Source organism: Gymnodraco acuticeps, unplaced genomic scaffold (genome assembly GCF_902827175.1).
Source record: "Gymnodraco acuticeps unplaced genomic scaffold, fGymAcu1.1, whole genome shotgun sequence".
Classification (NCBI taxonomy): domain Eukaryota; kingdom Metazoa; phylum Chordata; class Actinopteri; order Perciformes; family Bathydraconidae; genus Gymnodraco; species Gymnodraco acuticeps.
The window spans coordinates 379,633-402,984 of NW_022992090.1; the positions used below are offsets into that span (position 1 = coordinate 379,633).

A 23,352-nucleotide genomic window follows, 5' to 3' on the forward strand; every position below is an offset into this window, starting at 1 on the left:
GTACAACAGTGCTTCTTGACGTGTCTCCAATTCTTACTTATATGTCTGGGCAGTCAGTTGAAAGATAATTAATAAAGAAATAATTAATCAATAACTTATTATTTTGTACTGATTATTAAACATCCTCTAGATTGAAGTGCTGCATTGTTGCGTAGAAGAAAAAAAATGATTTGAAGAATTTCACTTGTGGAATAATGAAATTATTTAATCTGTGCAGCCAATTTCAGAGACTTCAACTATAACAAGTTCTAGAAGCTGCAGAGAGACACCATACTGTACGGCTGCTCAGCTTAAATAAATAGCAGGATGAAACATTTAATTCTTCAGTGGCGAGTTGGCATGGTTTTATCTGAAGGCGCCACTCTAAACATTGAAGCATAGCGGACCATGAGATTCCTTTTTGTGTCCTACCCTTCCTATTTGTTATGACTTATTCATACCTTCTTTTGCTGTGCTCCGGGGTTGTATGCAGGTCGAGGGGTTGCGGTAGGAGCAAAGTGTTATTTTTACTGTAAGCCACACTGTAACAACAATATGAGAAACCCGATGAAAGTTGAGCTCACCACAGTCCCCAGGCCCCCTGCCAGCTCCTGCTGAAGGTCACAGAACTGGAGTAGAGTGGAGGCTGATGGAAATGCATTTGTATCTGAGGGAGGAATTAAAAGACTGTGTATATGAAAGTGAAAGATTAAAAGGATATCCAGCATAAGAGAAAGAAAGTTTGAGAAATGCAGCGTCAGAGAGATGGAGCTCTAAGTTGTTTGTATTATCACTGTTGCACCGGGGCAACATACACTTGCTGATACTCAGGGTTGTCTTACAGGGGACGTGACTTACAACCTGCAAATAACAGCCCATCATATAAACCAGGTTTAAGAATCACATTGCCTGCTAAAAAATGAGGGCAATGACATTCAAATATACCTCAAAACAAAGGGATTAAGCAGAAATAGAGGAAACACCTGGCATTTGCCTATGGCAGATACAATGTCAGCGTAGATAATGAATGTAGATCAAATCAAACTATGGTTACAGAGTCGAAAGCTTCATTGTTCATTTGAGTTGAAATGGCGAAATAATCCCTGTTTGAGTGTTTGACACCACTTTATTTTTCGCCTTTTATGACCTCCTATTGGCTTGTTTCAAACAACCAGGTGATAAAAAGGTTTGTATTTGTAATTAAGTAGACCTTTTAACCACATAAAGTGACATACTGTCTTACCACTTCTATCAAAGAAAACTGTTTCGAAAATGTTGAAGAAGAGCTCTCTGGTATTACTCTGGCTGTAGACTCTGAACCATTATTGGTTGACACTCAGGGCTAGGTATTTCCTGACAGACTCTGATGTGTTACTTTTGTCAGAGTGAGATAAAAACATTGTGCTGTGCTGTAGTGAATTCCCTCGATGATCTCCAGAGGCCTGTGCCCGGTTTTCTATCTGGGTTCTGTTTGGTTTCACTAAAAACCTGCCACACACACGCACACGCACATGCACACGCACACGCACACGCACACGCACACGCACATACACTCCATAACAAGAGCACAGTAAATCAAACCCACTCTCACACTTCTCCTCTGCTCTTTTCTCAAACCTTCCCATATTCTGAGACAGTCCAAGTCAGGCCAAAGTGAGCCAAACTCATAGCTAGGTTCACATACTGCGCTCTGACCCAGAACTAAAGTATGAGAAACCATCTGAAATCCATCACAGTCAAAAGCACTCTAAATCTTCGTAAATAGCAGACACTATATTCAAAAAGGGCTTACATTTATACTGATGGGATTACAAATAAATAATAAATAAAATGCATTCAAGAGTTTCCCTTTGAATCTTTGGATCTTACCACCATAATCACTGCTGGCAGCTGGGATGCGTGTTATCAGGTTCAGGCTGAGGCGGGCGGTGCTACAGCCAGGGGAATTGGACTGTACTATTTCTGCAGCGTATGTAGCGGCTCTGGTTTGTTCTACACATACAGCCTAGCTTGTAATTGCTTTGAATCTGAGGTCATGAGCCAGAGGATTGGTATCATGTGGGCCGTGCCAGGCTTCAGATGTACCATGTAACGTCTAGCCTGTGGTCTAAAGGATTGGAAGCAAAGATATTGGCACAATGTACTGAGGCCGTCTGTTCTGACGTGTGGAGGGACGGCACAAATATGCAGTTGTGTTCATTTTGGGATTATGGGTTATGGTTTTCATACTTGAAGGTGAAGAAATTGCTTGTTTATCCCTGACATGTAACCATTTTGGTCAGGGGTTTATACAATGTTGTCCCATTCTGATCTAAAATGAGTACATTCATTCCCCATTACATCTCATTAAAGCCCTCTAGAAACAATTCTGTAAACCTGTTTAGAAAGTATACAGGATGTTTTCAGTCTGTGGTGCGAAGGTTTGGTTCAAGATACAAACAAAATATCTTGTAGTATTCACATCTGCATAATATCGTGGTTTCGGCCTGGAGTCAGTTGGGCAAAAGGAAATGGATTGGCAAACTTTCTATGTGTTGTCATGTTGTGTTCCCTTTGCTACACAGCAATGTGATTTTGAGGATGTAGGGTCCAAGCCTTGTTGATGGAGCAAAAGGGCTTAAAGAATCTGTGTTGCTACTTCTTTCTCTTGGTCTGTTTGCTTTCCTAATTCACAGAGCTACAGGAATTAAAAAGTACTTTCTGCTCTAGCTGCATGTATGGCATGTACAAATGTAGTCATTATTTGTCTTCAAGTTACATTTAAGCTACAATTGTGTGTCTTCACCTCTGCATTCTCTGGTTGTGTGAGATCACTTCTAACCCAAAAGGTGTTGGCTGATGTTTGAGCTGGGTGAAAGCACACATTTAGAATGTTCTGCCATTGCTCAAAGACACATTTTCTAATAGTACACAATTAGGCTTACTGGCATTTGCATGGAGGCATGTGATTGGACCAACACTGACTGGGCATGTAAGACCAATAAATGATGTATGCTAGCCAATGGCTGCAGTTTTGCTTGGTGTGAGAAACAACGAGTTCCCATTTGTCTTCCAAGTTCTGTTTCCCCCGAAACGACAAGAGGATAACACATGTTTGTATCTGATTCCCTTGCAGCATTCCACTGTTTTTGGCAAATAAAATATTTTACATATTTATAAAATGGATATGAGCTTAACAAAAAGTGACAAATATTTCACCAACTGCCTAAATATGTAGTTGTAAAGTTGTACTCTAAGTGCATGGCTCAGAAGCAATGTTGTAAAGCCAACTCAACAGAATATATTCCACATGACGTACTAGCATTGTCACTTTGATGGATGTATTTACAAGATGTCTCCTTTTCTGAGTCTAGAGAGAGAAAGGTAGTATACTTGCTGTGTGTGTGTGTGTGTGTGTGTGTGTGTGTGTGTGTGTGTGTGTGTGTGTGTGTGTGTGTGTGTGTGTGTGTGTGTGTGTGTGTGTGTGTGTGTGTGTGTGTGTGTGTGTGTGTGTGTGTGTGTGTTCTAGCATTACTATACTTGTGGGGACCTACATCTGTTTACATAGTCACGTGTGGGGACTGGCTTCCCTTATGGGGACAAATTGGAGGTCCCCATAAGGGGAATCATTAATTTTAGGGTGAAGACTTGGTTAGGTTTAGGGTAAGGGTTAGGGATGTGTTGGTTATGGTTAAGGTTAGGATAAGTCTCCAGGAAATGCATGTAAGTCAATGTAATGTCCCCTGAAGTGATGTATACATGGTGTGTGTGTGTGTGTGTGTGTGTGTGTGTGTGTGTGTGTGTGTGTGTGTGTGTGTGTGTGTGTGTGTGTTAAATGATCCACTACCTGTCATGTGTGCAGTTGATTTAATCTGACTGTCACTACGTTGTACCTCCAGTTACTCTGTATATGCAAGGACAGATGTGCGCACTGAAAAATAAATTACTTTCTACTTTTCCTCTTAATTTTTCTGCTTTGAATTTCACATTTAAAATAGAATGATCGCAATGGAAGCTCACTGTAAAATGCTTGGACGAACGCTATGCATTCTGCCTCATTTTACAGGGCACTGAGTGCAGCCTGCCAGTAAAAATGGATTGCTCTAATTATGAGAGTGTTATGAACAAGCAGTATGTGATTGAAAAGCTTTATTTCATGCTCGGCAGACTTGTAAATGAGGGTCTGTGTGTTGTGAAGAGAGGAGGTTTTTGTGCGTGCCTGTGTGTTCTGGTGTGTTAGTGTGTTAGCGAGGGGCTATGATGGGATTTCATGAATCACAGTGTGTAGGTAGGGTAATACTTTATCTCTGCGGGATATAAACATGACGAAAATGTGAAAAGGCTCTGTGGTTGACTGCATTCTTGCGCCATTGCGCCTTATTTTACTGTGTTAACACCACAAGTAATGGGCCATCAACTCTTCACTAGCAGCTGTGTATATTATGCTGCTCACCATTGTTATGTTCATACAACACTTTATCTGGAATTCTCCCACCTTATCTGCAAAATCCTGTGTTCCAGCACTAGGATGTGCAACTTAAATGGCAGCCTTACACTACTGCAGCCTTTCACATGAAACCCAAAATTGCATGTATGTCCATCTTTCTGCCACACTTGGTCTAGTGTAGTGCAACCTGCAGCTTTAGCTGGGCTGCAGCATTATAACAGAGGTCAGTGTTGGCTTTGTGCCAGCACCAGTATCTTACCTGAACCACAACAGTGAGGAATGTGTCTGGGCACGCTTCACACGCATGTGCTAACACACAAAGTGCAAGTGGAGTTGTGTTTCTTTGTGGTGCTGATGTTCAATGCACACACTGAGACACTCTTTAAAGTCTCTGTTTTTAGGGGGTCTGGAGGAGAAACAGGTGCAGAAGGTTATAAAGAGACAGCCACAGAGAGGGAGATCATAAAAACTATGAGCGTGCATTGCCAGGGACTCACTCAGCTGTTTAGCCTCTCTCTCTCTCCTCGAGAATAAAAGCATTAGTGCTACTTCAGTTCCAACACATCTTAGCTGGTTGTGACATTATCCCTGAGTCAGGTTGTGTCCAGTGACTCTTCCCACGTGGAGCTAATGTGCTTTCCTCCAGGCCTGCTACGGCTAACTCCCCCAGACCGTGGTAAAAATCAATATTACAGGAGCCATTAAGACCTGCAATTATTTAGCCGTCTCTGTGTCTTTATTATTATCTGTCTCGCTGTAGACTGCAGCTTTGTCTGTCCCCCTCTTCACTCTCGCGCTCAAAACCTCAGCTTGTGCTTCTCTGTTACTGTCGTTCCATCCCACACACTTTGTCTTTGTCCCTATCCATTTCATTCTGCCTTTGATCCATTTATCTTTTAATCTATATATCCATCCAATACTGTATTCCCTCTCTGTCTTTGCTTGTATTCTGTCACATCTAATTGTCCCCTTCATTTCCTCAGGTTGCAACGCATCTGCAACCTGAAAGAAGAAGACTTACTTGTGTTGAAACATTTCTTAATGTTACAGTTTTCCTCCTTGCTTGTATAACTCTGTGGAATGAGAAATATTCCAATTTTAGGGAGAAAACACTCAGCTTTGAGTTACCACTGCTCAAGATTGTGGCTTTGCTGTAGTTTTATAATGAATTTTGAATAATTTCTTGCTTTTATTTGAGGGCATTCGGTCTGTATATGTGTCTATGAGAGCATAATGAAGCACTTAGTCTAGCCACTATCTAATTAGCTAATTTCCATGTGAAGTCAGTGTGTGATTAAATGTTTATATTATAACTGTCAAAGCACCACAGTGTTTATGTAAAGCTGTTTTCCCTACGGTATTTATTTTCTTCTCCGACCATAAAAGCAGCTCTGTTTACCAAAAACATTTCTCCTATTTTTATGTTGTTTTCCCTCTATGGCATTCTTTATGAATATGATTTGCTGTACAAACTTAATATGCATGCTCCTTGTGCACTTATGTAAAAGAGTACACTTTTTGGTGTTTGTCTGTGTGTCTGTGTGTGTATGTGTGTGTGTGTGTGTGTGTGTGTGTGTGTGAGATAGATGACTCAGAGAAAAAAGAGCGATATCTGATGACATCACAAGCTAACTGCATCTGCAGAGACTCTCTGCCCCCGACACCTCCTCTCTCACATGATGCATATATTTAGTGGTCAACGCTGTCAATGTCATGGCTGGCCTGTATTTGTTGCTAACTGCACAGTATATTTAAACTATAGATTATTTTGTTTTCCAGTGTTCTGGTTTCTGTATGTCCCTTTGCTGCATTTTAAGAATAGAATTATCGTAAATACGATTTTATATATATATATAAAATATGATAATTTTTGTTTTGTGATTTAAAAAAAAATATTTGGCAACCATTCAATTATTCATTGTTGCAGTGATAGATAATGCATAATATAAACCAAATAAGAATAAACTGTATTTAAACCAGTTCAGATATGGTATGCCTGTGGAAACTAATAAAATATCTCAAATGATTTGACTATGTTGCACATCCCTACGTTATTGTGTACCGTGCATCATTTACTGTGAATCAGCTGTCTGGGACTTTATGCTCTGATACTGCACCAATAACATTTAACTGGTGTGCATGTTTATGAGAGTTTGGGAGTTTGTGTTAAAAGCCTCCATCTTGCTTCATGGTATTAACTGCGCTAGCTGTTAATTAAGCCATGCAAAACAGGACATTTGAAGAACATACTATAAAACTACTCAACTAAATGTATCACATGCTGCTGATCACATCGATGTGAAAATAAAAACAAAAAAATCAACTGGATTGTTCTGTTCTATGTTACTGACCTCTCTCTGTTTTTCTCTGTTTCAGGGTTCCATCGCAATGAGGATATGAAGGCCATCGATGTGCTTCCTATCCTCAAGGAGAAGGTCGCCTTTCTCTCAGGTCAGATATGTACTCTACTCATGAACCTGTTTGCACACTGATGTAGGACAAATGTATCAGAAGAAAAAAAAAAGAATGCTTAAAGTGGGATTAAATCATTCAAATAGATAGTTTTGACAAAGCTGAAAGTATCAGTAACAAAAGTAAAACAGTAACACTACTTTGTGTTTATAAGACACAATTGTTTCCAATGGGAGCACATACTGTCCCCTAGTTGTCACAACACAACAGTTTGGGTGTAATGATTCAAGCTCCACTTTCTGTGATGTCTACTTGTTAGTATAATTAAGTGTGCTCACTCATTCCTGTGAACTGCATCTGACTCGTCATGGTCTCGACCTGACCTTTACCCCATTAGTTTTAACTGCCTGGCCATTGCCATAATTATGAGAGAGTATGAGAGAGTGATTTTGTCTGTTCAGTTTCACTCAGTGTTGTTTGTCACTGCAGTCTGTGCTATTACAGTACTTATCTTGTCAAACGGAGACTAACTTGACCCCTGACACTTTAATTTGACTCAATGCAGTCATGACTTATTCACAGATGGTACTCATGCAAATAAGCTGCTGTTATCTCAGAGAACTATTCACTGTACATCTGTTATGTGTTGTATTCTGTAGGTTATTTAGTGCTGAACCCAGTAGCATCATAGTAAGCAATTAGCAAATAAATCCCTTCAAGTTTCAGTCTGTTAGTTTATTATTCATATGATGGTTCATGCTTCTGTGTGAAGTATACACAACTCCTGAGTTTATGTGTTTGCTAATGACCAAGCCCTTCTTTGAGACAAACTCTGTACAAGTTGCACATCCATCACACTGGTGATACAGTAATACAGAACTCAACACATGTGGAAAATGCCCTCTCATGACCTGTTCTTCAGTTAGCTTAGCTACGGTCAAACTATAGCAATTTATTTACTTTTTTGTTGTTTGATTTCTATCCAAAGGTGGCAGAGACAGACGTGGAGGTCCCGTTCTCACCTTTCCTGCACGAAGCAACCACGACAGAATACGACCTGAGGACCTGCGCAGGCTCATAGCTTACTTAGCTACTATTCCAAGGTATGAACATTTGTAGAGTTTCAGTGAAAGATTCCTACTGTTACACACACACACACTCATATGCAAATGCACTAACCTATATTCCTGGACCTTTCTCTTGATCCTGGGTTAATTTGAAACAGACACCTCCTCCTGCCCTCTTATACACTCGCACTCACACACATATCATCGCTTCCTTTGTGTCAGACTTTCCCACCTTGCTTTGATTTAAAATACTGAAGCATAACCCGAGGCTACAGAGAGCTGGGATGGTTTTATTTTGGATTCTCTGTGAAGATTCAACCCCCCTTCCTTTTTTCCCCCCTCTCATTTCCTCCTAACTCTCTAGAAAAAGCTACTACCCCTTTTATGTAGGTTACCACTCGTTCCTTTTTGGTAACTCTCATCTCTTCCATCCTGCTTTTAATAATATCTAGTATGAATGGGATCATGTCTAACTGGACAATTAAAATTGCAATTATTTTTTCTTTTAAGTCTTATTCATTTGTTGTGTTTCCCTTCCTTTTTACATGCAGGAAGCATGTAGCCACATGATGTTCTCGCAGGGTTTTCATTGCATGCTGATATTCTGGTCTAGAAAATGTTTTCTTCACATTTTAGCTCCAGGCTGTTCTGTTTGGAATCAGATAGCTTGGAGGGAGCATGGCTGTTCTGTTCTGCCGTTTCTGATCCGCCTATGCTTTCTAGTTCTGCAAAGGTTTGGTGCTTAAGCCTTTTTCACAGCAGAGTTTGGAGATTTGTCTTGAGGCGATATGTGGTCCAGATTAAGTACTGCAAAAATTGGGTCCAGGTTTCTTCACGGCTCCCTCAGGGCTTTCTGGCATAGTTTGCAATTTGGCATCAAAGTCCAAGAACAAACTATAGATCTATAAAACTATCAGCTATAACCCCTAAAACAAAATATATTCACATCTTTTCAGAGGTGCATATAAATGTCGCAGTAAATAACTTGCTCTGAATCTGGACATGTGTGTTTCAGTTAGTCTATTTAGACTTCAATGCTTCCAAAAGTCACAAAATGTAAGGCTAGAGAGGAAAAGATTTGTCAGACTGAACCAAGTGTCACTTACTCAGAGGGAGGTCGGATTGACTTCTCTTTCTCCTGTCTAAATATTTCTTCCCTCACGCTCTCTAACTCTCTCTCTCCCCCTCCTCTCCGCTCTGTTTTTCTCTTCCCATTTGGCCACCGATCTGTTTTCAAAGAGTGAGGTCAGAGTGAGTTAGAGCAGGAGGGCCTGCGTCTGTTTCCTAGCTAGACACATTCAGATTGAAGCCTTTAACACTGAGAAACAACCTTTTATGGACTTATTCACCAGCAGGACTTCTGGTAAGCAGCAGTGGACATTTCAACGCTTCAATGTTTTAACTACTTTTTGCTTTTCCAGACGCTTTACAGAATTGCATGGGATGTTTTGACTCAACATTCTCGACTTCTACATCTTTTCTGCAGATTCCTTCCCTAATTGTTTTGTGGCTCTAAATGTCTTACTAACTGAAACATTGGCAGTGACTAAATAGTTTAACAGTTCTTTCCTTAACTTCTTCAGGGTTTTTTTACAAATACAATTTACACATACATATCTTTGTCCTATGGTTGTCACTTGTTTATACTCTCCCCCTAAGCTGCCCTAATGGTTTCATGTTAGCATAAAAAGATCATTTATTTTCTCTTTATCTTAAGATCTGACATCTTTATATATGTTCATTTGCAGTGAGGAGGTGGCCAGACATGGCTTCACAGTCATTGTGGACATGCGTGGTTCTAAGTGGGACAGCATCAAGCCTCTGCTGAAGATCCTCCAGGAGTCTTTCCCCTCTTGTATCCACGTCGCACTCATCATCAAGCCGGACAACTTCTGGCAGAAGCAGAGGACCAACTTCGGCAGCTCAAAGTTTGAATTCGAGGTTGGTGACACTACCTTATTTCTAAGACACAAAACAAATAATTTCATCATGTCTGGTTTTGTTGTTGTGAATGTTGTACAATAACCGTTAGTCTCTTTTGAGTGTACAGGTTTTTCATTATTTTCTTTTTTTTCTACAAGAGATGGATTGGTAGTGCTCTTTACATCAATATGACTTTATTAAATATGATAGATGAACAATGTGGTCTTAGCTGTTAGAGTTCTGTTGGCATAGCCATCATGTCTAATTGGGCCGCTGCTTGGTGACAGCTGCACTGTTCTATCCCATGTGGGCATCTGCTGGTATATTTAGTTCTGACCCAGTTGCTAAGGGACCAGGATATATAGGACATGGCAAAACGGTTCAACACAACACTAGATACAGATGTTGAACATGTACTGTATCTGAGTAGGTCTCAATGATAGGCAGGAGGTCCCTGGTTTGACTCTCTTGCTGCAGCGTTATCGATGGGGGAACAACTTGGTGTTTTTATTGCACGACTCCCTGCTGCAAACATATGTGTAGGTTCAACCCTCCAACTACAACTTTTCCTATTAAAGTGTCTTTGTTTGCTTGCAGTTAACACTTTTTATAATATCCTTACAGAGGAGCACTCAGGGCTCCAGAATCCAACCCCAATTCTGCCTGTTTATTTTGCATTTTCATAGTGTTACCTCAGTGTTTGTATTTCCATTTTATTAACGATAACATGAACGCTGTTTAAAATGTCTGGAATGTTTTTTTTGGGGTCACCCCACCTATCTAAACAGTAGACCTGTGGAGCCACTGACTCTGCAAATTCTTTTCAGAAGTATTGAGAAATGTTAAGTTTATGGTGACTGTGTTCTGATTACATTTTGGTTGGTTTTATCTCACTGTCTCCCTTATGTCTTCCATCTCTCCATTCCCAAACGTTTTCACTTATTTTCTTTTCTTGCATTCATCCCTCTTTCACTTTCAACTACAATTGTCCCACATCCACCCACCCACACCAGACGGTGATGGTCTCCTTAGACGGTTTATCCAAGATTGTGGACCAATCCCAGCTGACAGCTGACTTTGAGGGCAGCTTAGAGTACAACCATGATGACTGGATTGAGGTTTGGATACTTTTTCTTTTTGTTCTATTCTTCAGATTTGTTAGTGACACAAGCTGACCCCAGTCTTTGACCTGCTTAATTAAGAAAACAGTCTTTAAGTAGAAATTCAGTAGTATTTATATTTTGGAAAATGCAGCTTACTTTTGACTTTCATTTTAGGTGCGGCTGTCGTTTGAGACCTTTGCCAGCGATGCCGCACGCACACTGGCACGCTTTGAGGAGCTCCAGGAAACTTTGTCCCAGCGTGATCTCCCGCGGGACCTGGAGGGGGCCCGACGGCTCATGGAAGAACATGCTGGGCTGAAGAAGAGGGCCACTAAGGCGTCGGTGGAGGAGCTTGATGCGCAAGGACGGAGGCTGCTGCAAAGGCTACAGTTACAAACTGCAGGAGGTGGAAGTAGCAATGAAAGCGGGTACCGTAGTGGCGGAGCTAGTGGAGATTCCAACGACCATCATCACAGCTTCAATGCGCATGTGGACATACACAACCTAGTAGCTAAAGTGACAGGCTTGTTGGATAAGCTGCATGGGACACGACAGAATCTGCAGCAGCTGTGGCACATGAGGAAACTGAAGCTGGACCAATGTTTCCAGCTGCGTCTGTTTGAACAGGACGCAGAGAAGGTTAGCTTATCCTCCATGCTATTACCATGAATGTTGAAACCAGTTAGATTTTATTTGGTTCTTCACTGCCCCCTCATATTCATGCCCGTTAGTGCGTCTCAGTATGTTGATACGTTATGTGTCAAGTCACAGTCTATTTACATACACCACATACAAGTATTTCAGGCTCACAGGAGCAAATCTGATGCATGTGCAATGCATGCATGTCAGTTTTAGCTGGGTATTTTAAACATTACATTAATCCAGACATGTAAATCCTCAGATCAGCCCTGTGCATCCCAGATTAACAGGGATGTGGATGTATGTAGCATTGCAGAAAAGGTTCCTTAGAGAAACTACTCCCAAGTGTTAAAAGAGGGTCAACACACAAATTATTAATAATATAAATCATGTGTTTTTCCTTATAGACTTATAGTTTTTAAAGGTTTTTTTATTTATTTGACTGAGCTTTGCCTTTTGTGTGCATGAAAACAGAGAAAAAAAGGGTGTGTGTTTGTATGTGCGTGCATGGCTGTATGTGATCAGATTTCGAGAGAGTGTGAGTTGCGTGTCTGCAACTAGGAAATGTAAAATATGAAACTGAGCTGCAGGCAAATGCAGAGGCCTGCTATGGAAAGTGTCAGAGCTGTAATTAAATTAAATTAAACGTCTTTTCCACACACCAAACGTGTAGTGGGAGGAACATTAAAATGACACTACACAAACACACATATGCACACAGCTAATTTATTTAGTCAGTGGAGGGATAAAAGATTTTTCAGTTTTAATTCTATGTAAGACTAACTGCATTTCCTCCCCATAGATGTTCGACTGGATCATGCACAACAAAGGCCTTTTTCTCACCAGTTACACGGAGATCGGAGGGAACCACCAGCATGCTGTCGAGCTGCAGACCCAGCACAACCACTTTGCCATGAACTGCATGGTAAGATTTTGTCTCGTCGTTCACACATGTAGATAAACAATATGATTCCTTCTCAAACTATCATCATTACTGTCATTCACAGTGACAAGCTAAGACCTCCCACCCCTGTACAATCACCAAACACACATACATGCTTCTCATCTTTTAACCCAAACCAGCCTCTCCCTCAGGCTGTCGATTTCTGTAGAACAATACTTTCTGTCCTGCCACTGTTGGCCTCAAATGATTCAGTTGTGTTCCACTGTGCTTCAGCTCTGCCCCCTCTGTCATGTCTTGTCACAGTGTTGTTCCCATAATTGAACCATATTACCTCCATGCCCCTCCCATAACTGTTTGCTTCCCATTGCTGCTCTGCTCCACAACCCTCTTTTCCCTCCTGTACTGTAATCTGCACAGCTTTGCTGCAGATTAATTTTGCTAAGGATTTTGCTAAGGATATTTTTACTGTAAACTGTACACTCTGCATTTAAAAAAAATCATCAATACCCTTCCTGTCTGTGTTTGTCTTCTACCCTCCACAAATCACACCCTCACTGCCCTAATTCCATTATATGTTTATCGTATTTAATTTTTACATCACAATTCATCAGTGACATGTATATGTACCAATGACAAAAAGCGCATTTAGTCATCGAAATTGAAACAAGCCAACATGTTAAGCAAATTTCCTATAATACAAAAACAAGGACCAACAGGAAAATCAAAATCAATCATGTAAATCATGTTTATTTCACTCCTAATGTCAAACTGTAACTATTGTTAGTGAGACCATTGCATCCAAGGGGAAAGGGGCCCATGGCCTGACATCCCCCCCACTCAAAGTCCCACTGGTGTCAGGAAGCATGGCCAACAAGCGGTGTGACACCAGGTCCCAAAGGTAGCTTCAGTGTCAACACACTGTAGTTTGAGATGAACAATAACCCATAGACAACAGTGGTAGAACAGACAGGTGGTACTGGAGTTTAAACTCACACATATATTAACAATACACTTGAAACACACACACACACACACACACACACACACACACACACACACACACACACACACACACACACACACACACACACAATAGGGTGACCATTACTGCCTCCGCCCATTCTTCCACAGGAAGCAGCGTTTCCCCTTCCTGTTGCCTGCATGGCTGAATGGAAATAGGTAGTGTCAGGGTGTGTTTGTGTCTTTTGTAGAATACTGCCTGTGTCCTCTTGTTTCTGAGTATTTTACAGTATATGGAAAAAAGTATGGAAAGAGAAAGCAAGGTGAAACAACACAAGTACCTTTACACACATTTCATGTACCACTTACTGCTGACGTGTAAATATTGGCATTACCGGTACTGTTTGCAATGTTGTATTAGTGATCATTGCTTTTGGCTTGGAAATTCATATGAGCTTCATCAAGTTTAGGTTTATGACATAAACCAAATGCTAGTGGTGACTTCTAGCAAGTATCATGCACAATACATTAGATGGAGTTATGTTACTGTAATGCCCCCTTTAGGAGACACTTGACAAATGCAGTTTGGTAATGTAGGGGTTTCTCAACCATGATATAAGTTAACGTTACATGAGTTTTTTAACATTGCATATGGTGCAGAAGCTCTGTGTCACAATTTTGCAGGTAAACCAATCCTATTTTGTCTGTGTATTAAAAAAGCAAGACAATATGGTAGATATATTACACCTGTACAACATACAGTATAGCACAACATAACTGACAATGTACACACATGAATGATAACAAATGATAACATGGTTAAGGATAAATGAAGTGTTTTTTCCAGTTACATTATAGATTTGTTTCCAGATTGGCTTTAATGCCTGGTCATGTTCCCTAAAGTAGAGTTACTGCTGCAGGAGATCAGCAATTGGCAGAATCCATTTTCAATGGTCTTGTTAAAAGAATTGATTGAATCCCTTTGCTCATGTGAAGGCAAATATGGTTGTTAGTTAAGATAAAGCCAATTAATATGCTGAACTTTGTTATATATTTTTTTACAAGGATACCAACACACAACTCTTTTTCTTACCTTTAACAATTTGTTATTGTCCATGGACAGATCACACTGGGACACACCGGAACAATTAGTTGTCCAGGATGGAAAGGTACATTGATCTGGAGCTGTTTCTCAGGTTCACTGTAGAGATGTGCAACAGTTTAGTTCTACACAACTTATTAAATGTTTGATCAATGATTTGTTTTTATTGTTTTTTTAGTAAGCAATCGTTCCAAGTTACTAGCTGTTAGTTACCATGACTCATATGTTCATAAACAACTCACCTATTTCCCTTTTCAAGTCCTGGACTTCCTCCGTGTTATTCTGTAGCCTCTCACCTATTTCCCTTTTCAAGTCCTGGACTTCCTCCGTGTTATTCTGTAGCCTCTCACCTATTTCCCTTTTCAAGTCCTGGACTTCCTCCGTGTTATTCTGTAGCCTCTCACCTATTTCCCTTTTCAAGTCCTGGACTTCCTCCATGTTATTCTGTAGCCTCTCACCTATTTCCCTTTTCAAGTCCTGGACTTCCTCCATGTTATTCTGTAGCCTCTCCCCTATTTCCCTTTTTAAGTCCTGGATTTCCCCAATGTTATTCTGTAGGATATCTGTTATAAAAAGAGATAAAAAAGCTGCTTCATACCAAGTAGAATACACATATATAATATAATTGCATACATAATTCATGCATAAATTGTTTAATCTTTTATCACCCACTGCACAGTTTGCTGGACATTAGCACTAAACAGAACTGCTAGTACACTGAAGTGTTGCATATGAACCTGTAATATATGTACCAATAAACTGTATTATATTACTATATCCCTTTTTTTTAAAAAGTAGTCCAGTTTGTGCAAATACTTTAGGTACAATCCCTACGATGAAAACATCTCCCTATTTTCAATGCAGTCAAGCATTCAATGAAAAATATTTATGTCCACATTTCAAAGGGATTAATGATTGAAATATTTGAACAATTTGGTGAATATACCCCAAAAGCCAAAAAGATTACTCTGTGGACTAAATCATTACATTAATACAGTGTAAAATGTACAATAATACAGTCATCAAATGTCTTGTTCCTCTGGGGATACATTCACTTAATCTTAAAAGACTGTTATATATAACAGAAAGAAAGTTCAGACTTACAGTTGTTGTTCATATAATAAAACATCCCTCCAAGTAACATAATACTCAGCAACACAAGACCCACTGTAGTAATCCTGAGGAAAACTAGTCAAAGGAAAATAAAATGTTATTATAATTGACCAGTATGATAGTGTTCCTGTTTATGAAATTCCGTATTTATATTAATTTAATTTCAGTATACCTTACCTAATTGAGATACCCTTAATCCTCTGTTAGCATTCATTGGAGGGCGTCTGATAGTGATGTATCTGTCGGTAAGAGGAATGGAAGGTAGAGCAGTGGTTCTGGTGTTTTGATGCAGTTTGTCAATTACAGGTTTCTCTTTTTTCAACTCTTCTCTCTTCTGTCTTCTTGAATCTGGGCCTGAGTCATGCTGGTTTGAATCCTCTTTTCCGTTAAAACCAAAAACAGGTGTTTCTCCATTTTCATAAATCTCTAGTTCCAACCATTCATCTGCATCCATTGTCATGTATTCATCGACAGCAGTGTCTTCTGTTTCAAGCTGCTCCATTGTTGAATTGCATCTCCATCTGACTTTGAGTTATGAACGCACATAGCACCTTACAGAACAGATACTACTAACATCATTTTTGTGGGAGGGACTTCATGAGACCAATTTGAATAAAAACATTTAAAAAGTATGTCACAGAATATTCACTTTCCTAAGGGAAACACACTTCTTCTTTCCAACCTTAGCTTACTACATGTAACTATGATTTACTTTTTTTTTAAAAACTGGATCACCAGGGGAGAAAAGGAAATGCATGATTCAGAATCAGAATACCTTTATTCGTCCCACAGAGGTGTCATTTACATTTGTTACAGCAAGAAAAGAGCCAAAGACAGCTTAATATTACCCAAGAAGCATGCATTCAAAAAATATTAAAGATACAAATAAATAAAACTGTTAGCAATTATTTTGGGTGAATAGGAGGCTTGATTATAATCTGCAATATTTGGGTGAATACACATATTAATAGATGATTAAAAACACTTTAAAAATCATGCACACTTGCACAATATAGGTTTTACATGCTAGACATTGATAATATTAGCCGAAAATATGTAATGAAAGAAAAAAATAAAACATTGGAACAGCCTTAAGGCATGGAGATGATTTGCCTTAAATTTGTATACAGAAAATATGCCAGCATGGTCGATCTAGGTGTTGATAAGAACCTACCAGGGCACAAAGTAATTGTATTGTTAGGTTCATGTTGTTTTGTTGTCTTCTTGCTTTTGCATAGTTCATCAGAAGTGTGGGTTTGTGTCAGCAGTGCACCTTCTCAGCTCAGTTCACTTATCTGCCATATGTTCTTATGGCCTTTAAATAAAATGGAGAGAATTTGAAAAAAATGTAATTGCATGGGTAATCATTCTGAAGAGAGCTTACTAGCAGGCTCCTAACTCATACGGGTTTTTCTGAACACTGGGGGAAACATACACTTCATCTTTAAGATTGTTATATAACAGAAGGAAAGATCATACTTAAAGTTGATGTTCTTACAGTAAAGCAGCCCTCCAAGTAACATAATACACAGCAACACAAGATCCACTGTAGTAATCCTGAGGACAACTAATCAGAGGGAAATATAATGTTATAATTTGCCAGTATGATATAATAGTGTTAGTGTTTATGCAATTCTACATTTATTTTAATTTCAGTTTCAGTTATATATTTCAGTATACCTTACCTAATTGAGATACCCTTAATCCTCCTTAGCATTCATTGGAGGGCGTCTGATAGTGATGTATCTGTCGGTAAGAGGAATGGAAGGTAGAGCAGTGGTTCTGGTGTTTTGATGCGGTTTGTCAATTACAGGTTTCTCTTTTTTCAACTCTTCTCTCTTCTGTCCTCTTGAATCTGGGCCTGATCCATGCTCGCTTGAATCATCTTTTCCGTTAAAACCAAAAACAGGTGTTTCTCCGTTTTCATAAATGTCTAGTTGCATCCATTGTCATGTATTAATCGAATGCGGTGTCTGCTGTTTCAGGCTCCTCATTTGTTAATTGCATCTCCATGTAATGTTCTGTTATGTATGCACAGAGTACCTTACAGAGCAGATATTTTTGATATTTATGAGATTCATTGGAAAGTATGACACAGAACTTTCACCTGCCTAAGGAAACAACTCTTCCTCTTTCCACCCTTAGCTTGTGACCATCATTTACATTTTTAATAGATCGGATCACCAGGGGAGAAAGGGACAATGCATGATTCAACTTTTTGGCAATTACTTTGGGTAAATAGGAGGCTTGATTATAATCTGAAATAGTTGGATAAATACAAATATGAATAGATCATTAAAAAACAAAAATCAACATATTTGCAAAATATAGATTATCTTAATTCTTATAATTATATATAATTCCTAATTATCTACTATGTCAGTAGTGAACCTTTTCAGATCTGTTTGTTAATCTGCCATTTGTTTTCATGCTATTTGGCCGTCAAAGAAAAGGGACTGAATCTCGAACAGTTACTGTTAATTGCTTGAGTAATCAGAAGAGAAACAATAACATCATGACACACAAGTGAGGCTAAAGGAAACCAATGTTGCCTTGATACTGTACAGTAAGCTTACCAACAGGATCCTAACTTATATTGTGTTTCCGAACATGTACTGTTACATAACATTAACTCAGTGCTGTACTCTACAAGGAGCAGGGAATCAACATGTTGACTTGTGCTGTGTAAAAACCACAATCCATTGAGGGATTTGTAGTACTATCATATCCATATGATGGTGGACATTGGAAACAAAATAAATACAGTGCATTAGGTAGCAAGTTACAGAGTAATCTGGTTACAGCCTGGGTCGTTGTATCCCCCTTTGGCAAGACAGGAGGGATGTTACTGCTGCTGTGGACAGTTGCTCATCTTGTTCTGAAGTTCCTTCACAAAGCAAATTCCATGGTGGTGTTATTTGTTTTCATACTCTGTAGATGATCTGATCTCTGGGTCAAAGGTGTTGCCCTGCTTTTCCTCCTCTCTTTTTCTCGTTCTCCCTCTCACTTGCTGCATACCCTCATCAGGTTTGAGTTAGGAATACCTTCTGCCTATCTCTGCCCTCCCCCTTTCTGTCCATCAGTTTGGAATTAAGGCTTTTACCACCCAGTGTGTTCGAGTAGTCCAGCCTCTGTTATTTAATCTAATTCATAATGTCCTGCAGATGGCTTGAAGCCCTTCAGGCTTTATTGGTTGTGACTCGGAACTCTTTTCCCTATCTGCTCCGTTCCCCTACTCATTTGTATATGTGTATGTATGTGTGCTTATGTATGGGTGTGTGTTCTCTTTAAAATATTTGTCTCCTTTTTTTACCTGGGCTTGTCAAAAAACACAAATGTCCCATGCAGGCTTGGATTTTCGTAATTTTAGGGGCAAGGCCATTTGGCCTTTGGTGTCGCACATTTTTTCAGGGCGGAAAGGCCACATGCCAGGGCACAAAGGCCATTGAGGGAAAAATTAGGATTTGGAGCTTACAAATAAATAAACTGTCTGATAAGAAAAACACACGAATGACATGGAAAACGGTCAGTGTATGTTTTGGTCATTGGATTTTCTTTTCACAAATGGAAATTCAAAAACAAAAAACGACTGGATATTTGATTTTCGTTTTCAAATTGAAAAACCAAAATTGAAATACAAGGCGTTTTTCTTTATCATGGTCAAAAAGGGATTTACTAAACTTAAAAAACGGGATGATTTTCATTTTCTACTTCTCAAAACAAAAAATAAAATCACTAGAAAACAGAAACAAAAAAACTACCGTATTTTCATATTCTGCTACCGGAAGTTACCTTAAGAGCGCAGACGAAACTCACGAAAGTGGTTTCAAAACAAAAGCACTCGTAGGCTATGCTAAAAGCACACTTTGAATCACTACAGTATCCTGTTGAAGGAACTGTGATTATTATAAACAAGGGGAATTTAGCGATCACAATGAAAACGGCCAAGACACACTTTGAGCCCAGAAAATGAATGTTATTAAGGGCTAAATATAGGCCTAATAGGCCTATTTCTAAAATGGACAATATTGTTAGGAGATTTCAACTATACAGCGATTCTGCACTGCGGTCAGCTCAGCCGTCTGGGTGACCAGATGTCCCGCTTTGTGCGGTATTCACAGTGTACCCCCCCCCCCCCCACGCTGACAGTTCACGAGCGCCCATAGTGTCTCTCCACCCCCCGTTGATAGTTCACGCGTCGACATTGCATTTACATGTCCCACGGGCCACGTCCCACACAAACATACTCTAGAGCAGAAGTGGCTTGATCTTGTTCTCAGCAAGGGACTTTGACAGGTGATTTCTCAAAAAGTAAAGATTCAAATTACTTCAATGTAAGTAGTAGGCTAACTAATACAAAGTCAAACAGTAGCCTATCAATTTCATTAAGAACTAATGGTGACATTGTCTTTTTATCATTCATCAAAGATACAAAGACATAAACATGCATTATGTAGGCTACTATGTAGGGGACTCTGACTAGTGGGACAGAGCTCTGCCCCACTTGTGGCTTTCTGGCACCTGGGTCTCATTTATAAAGGGATATACGCTCAAATAATGGCGTACTACGCAATGTTTGCGATTTATAAAATACTAACTTGACGGGAAAATGTGCGGTCCTCCACGCAAACTCTAACCCATGCGTACGCACTAAGCACAACAACGGGAGAGACGAGAAACTGCGACGCCATTGGCAGAAGGAAGAATGGAGAGAAATATGTGGAAATAATACCATAAATAAAATGTTACCTCTCATTCATCATATATGAAGAATTCATTTTCAAACATTGATTAAAGCCAATCTTACAATTATTAAACAAATGCCTGTTTGCGACTCCTCAGTGCACACAAAAACATAACTTGGAGAAATAAATAAATACGGATATGTTATTTAAAACCACCTCAAATATGTTGTGTTAATGTTATGAAATGTTTTCTCATAAATGATGCAGTAAACAGGAGGACAGAATTACGTCTAAACTGACGCCGTTTTGCATTTCTATAGGTTGTAGATACGAGCATGTTTTATATACTATTGTAGTGCCAGGAAAAGGGAGTCGGAGTCGGTGTATTAAGAACAGAGTTCTAATCTTTATTAGCCATTAATAACAGAGAGGTTATCACATCAACTGCTCTGCTAAGAATGGAAGCTAACGCTACAGGTGTTCCCACTAAAGGGTCCGTGTGGCAACACAATACGAGAGGTGAATTATGTCCAATAACGTGTCACCACACAAGCCCCCCCAGAATTCACGTGTAAACAAAATCCGTATGGCGGGGAGGAACAATCCGCCTGCCCCCACGAGTCGGTACAGCGACCTCCGCCCGTGCGGCCCCTGACAGAGGAGAGACCGGAACAACAGGTCCACACTCCCTGACAGGAATCAAAGCCAGGGGTCGGCCCCGTCTCGGCGGCCGAGCCAGCACCACCGGCCGGTCCACGTCCAAGTGAGCAGCCTTCACCCGGTCAACCGAGACGTGCTCAGCCTTACCGCCCATGTCGACCACCAGGTGTTTTTCACCGTGTTCCAAAACTCGGAAAGGTCCATCGTAAGGGGGCTGCAGGGGGCCTCTGTGTGCGTCGTGACGAATGAAGACGTGCCCAGCCAAGCGTAGCTCCGCGGGAACTCGAGACCCTGGCGCACCGTGCCGAGTAGTCGGGACAGGAGCGCAAGCCTCCGCCGCGTCACGCAGAAAAACTCGCTGGGCCGTGGCAGACCAGGGAGCTGATGCATTTGGGAGGAAATCCCCCGGAACTCTCAGCGGCTGACCGTAGACCATCTCCGCTGTAGAACACTGCAGATCTTCCTTAGGTGCGGTCCTCAGGCCCAGCATCACCCAGGGCAGCTTGTCGACCCAGTTACCGTCCGTAAGGCCGGCCTTGAGTGCCGCCTTCATGGAGCGATGGAAGCGCTCGCAGAGGCCGTTAGCCTGAGGGTGATAAGCGGTAGTCCTGTGCAGCTTAACCCCCAAACCGCCTGCCACAGCGTTCCAGAGCTCGGACGTGAACTGAGAGCCCCTGTCTGAGGAAATGTCTGACGGGGTGCCAAAACGACTCACCCACGTTGCAATGAAGGCCCGGGCAACGTCTGCGGCTGATGTCGAAACGAGCGGAACCGCCTCCGGCCAACGGGTCGTTCTGTCCACCATGGTGAAGAGGTAGGAAAACCCCTGAGAGGAAGGCAATGGACCAACCAGGTCAATGTTGACGTGATCAAACCTCCTCTCAGGCACCAGGAAACGCTCCAACGGGGCCTTCGTGTGGCGGTGCACCTTTGTGTGGCGGTGCACCTTGGTGTGGCGGTGCACCTTAGCGCGTTGACCTCACGTCCCTTTTCAGTCCTTGCCAAACGAACTTCGCCGCTACCAAACGTACTGAAGGTTTAACGCCGGGGTGTGACAGGCCGTGCACAGCCTCGAACACAGGACGCCTCCAACTGGCAGGGACGATAGGCCGCGCCAGGCCCGTAGAGACGTCACACAGGAGAGTAATGCCCGCGTCGCCGAACACCACGTCCTCCAAGCGCAGCCCCGCGCTCTCCACCTTCAGAGCCTGGACGCCGGGATCTGTGACCTGATCCGCCACCATGCAAGTATAGTCCAGGCCCAACTGGACGGCACCGATGACGACCCTGGAGAGGCAATCAGCAACCAGGTTCGACTTGCCAGCCACGTGCTTAATGTCCGTAGTGAACTCCGATATGTAGGACAGCTGCCGCTGCTGACGTGCCGACCAAGGCTCCGCCACTTTTGACATGGCGAAGGTGAGCGGCTTGTGGTCGACAAACGCCGTAAATTCACGGCCTTCCAGCATGAAACGGAAGTGCCGCACGGCCAAATGAAGTCCGAGGAGCTCCCGGTCAAAGGCGCTGTATTTGCGTTCTCTAGGCGTCAGCTGGCGGCTGAAAAAGGCGAGCGGCTGCCAAGCGCCCTCCACCCACTGCTCGTGCACTGCGCCGACCGCGTAGTCCGACGCGTCCGTGGTGATGGAGATGGGAGCCGTAGATGATGGGTGTGCCAGCAAAGCCGCCTGAGCCAACGCGGTCTTGACCTCAGCAAAAGCGCCGTCCGCCTCTGCTGTCCAGTCGATCTCCTGGACGGGGGTATTGCCTTTCAACGCTTCATACAGCGGCCGCATGATGTGTGCGGCCCGGGCGATGAAACGGTGGTAGAAAGTCACCATCCCCAGAAACTCACGAAGCGACCGGGCTGTGAGTGGGCGAGGAAAAGCCGCAACAGCCTCCACCTTCGCTGGCAAAGGTGTCGCACCGCCCTTGGTGACGTGGTGCCCCAGGAAATCACCTGACTGGCACTTTGCAGGATTGATGATTAATCCGTGTTCGTTGAGCCGTGTGAAAAGGGCTCGGAGGTGGGACAGGTGCTCCTGCACTGAAGCGCTGGTGACGAGTATGTCGTCGAGGTAGACAAACACAAACGGCAGGTCCCGCAGCACCGAATCCATCAGGCGCTGGAACGTCTGAGCGGCATTCTTGAGTCCAAAAGGCATCCGCAGGAACTCAAAAAGTCCAAAAGGCGTTATCACTGCTGTCTTGGGAATGTCCAGGGGGTGCATGGGCACATGGTGGTATCCACGCACCAGGTCCACCTTGGAAAACACCCCCGTACCGGCCAGATGCGCCGAAAAATCCTGAATGTGCGGCACCGGATAGCGGTCAGGCGTAGTGGCGTCGTTGAGTCGGCGGTAATCCCCGCACGGGCGGAAC

General features: G+C 41.8%; 1 protein-coding gene across 1 annotated transcript in view; it reads left to right on the forward strand.

Moving 5' to 3' along the window:
- Window positions 1-23,352, forward strand: part of triob (trio Rho guanine nucleotide exchange factor b) — a 126,811-nt gene that overhangs the window by 32,490 nt on the left and 70,969 nt on the right. Inside the window, 6 exon segments of the mRNA XM_034202653.1 lie at window positions 6,782-6,856; window positions 7,806-7,920; window positions 9,633-9,825; window positions 10,821-10,925; window positions 11,085-11,549; window positions 12,352-12,474. Of these exon segments, the coding sequence (XP_034058544.1) occupies window positions 6,782-6,856; window positions 7,806-7,920; window positions 9,633-9,825; window positions 10,821-10,925; window positions 11,085-11,549; window positions 12,352-12,474 (1,076 nt within the window).